The sequence below is a fragment of the Loa loa genome (assembly GCF_000183805.2).
Source record: "Loa loa unplaced genomic scaffold supercont3.476, whole genome shotgun sequence".
NCBI lineage: Eukaryota > Metazoa > Nematoda > Chromadorea > Rhabditida > Onchocercidae > Loa > Loa loa.
Window position 1 is genome coordinate 2,827 of NW_018108656.1, and position 1,281 is coordinate 4,107.

The 1,281-nt window shown below is 22.3% G+C and overlaps 1 protein-coding gene across 1 annotated transcript; it reads left to right on the forward strand.

Moving 5' to 3' along the window:
* Positions 1–225: 225 nt before the first annotated feature.
* Positions 226–1,275, forward strand: LOAG_15538 (hypothetical protein; the record flags this gene model as incomplete). Its single annotated transcript, XM_003151028.1, has 3 exons — positions 226–343; positions 975–1,054; positions 1,174–1,275. Coding segments are annotated over 3 exons (300 nt in total), but the record flags the coding sequence as incomplete, so codon positions are not given.
* Between the last annotated feature and the right edge of the window lie 6 nt (positions 1,276–1,281).

Below are 1,281 nucleotides of genomic sequence, written 5' to 3' on the forward strand. Positions count from 1 at the left end.
TTAGTGACTTATTACTTAATATCTACTTTTTTAAAATCTTATCCCGACCATAGTAATAAGCATCGTAAGTCCTTCTTAATTATAATTATCTTTCAATTAATTTTGATCATCTGGAATCATTTAAATAATAATTTGAGCGTTATTGAGTAGAGGTAGGGCCATGTAATTGTTGTAAGCATATTACATAAGCACCCGAGTAATTAATTTCCAACTTCTTAATTACAGGCAGTTTATATCGTTTATGAACGCAAAATATTAAAGCAAAATAAATGGTTCAAAAAAGCTGTGACACCGCTTATTTTTTATTTCCTACCGATTACAGTTATAGATATTCCAATTGCAGGTATGTTACTGTAATGAATTCGATAACTTCTATAATAAATAAATGAAATAATCAATTAAATTAAATAATTTTGTATTAAATAAAAAAATTTTTATAATTTTTATAATATTTTTGTAATAATTTTTATAATATATAATTTTTATAATATTTTGAGCTTTTTTTTTTGTTTTTTAATTTGATATATGAAAATCTGTACGTAATGTAATGAATAAAGTAATAAATTTAATTATCGATTGAAGTGATTTATTCATAATAATATTTATATCATTTTGCAACTTTGACTAATTCTTTATTTATTTTAAACTAAATTTCACTGCTAATTTAATAGAACAAATAAATTTGAATAAATTTCTTGCATTTTATTGCAAATTATTAATTTCAACGCTTTCTTTAGCCTATTTGTGTTTTTTTCCTGATCAATTCGAATAATAAAAACAACCAATTTTAACAGATAAAAAACAACCATTAAAAAATTTAGTTCTAATAAATTAGTTAATTATTTCTTCGATTTCATTTTTTTTTTGCTGTTAAACTGGAATCAAATTTTACTAATACAAGAGTGAGTGCAAAGACTTTTGCAAGAAAAAAAATGAAACAAATTGACTCAAACTTTTTTAAAAAAATTTTTCAGCGACTGCTATTGCTTTATTCATTGGTATGGACTATAAAATTATAGGAATTATATCATTAATTAATAATATTTCCTTAAAGGTATGTTCTAATCATTTCTTCGTTTTCTTTTACTCTTTTAATAAATAATTGGAAAATGTAAAAAATTTCATTTCAATTCCATTGTTTTTTTTCAATTACATTCATTTCATTAATTACAGATTCGTACAACAGTGATGGTTTCATGTACAATTTTCGTTTTACCACCATTTCGTAAAGCTTTATTTAATTTATTGGGTATTAAACGTCATCAAAACATTGCTGTGATA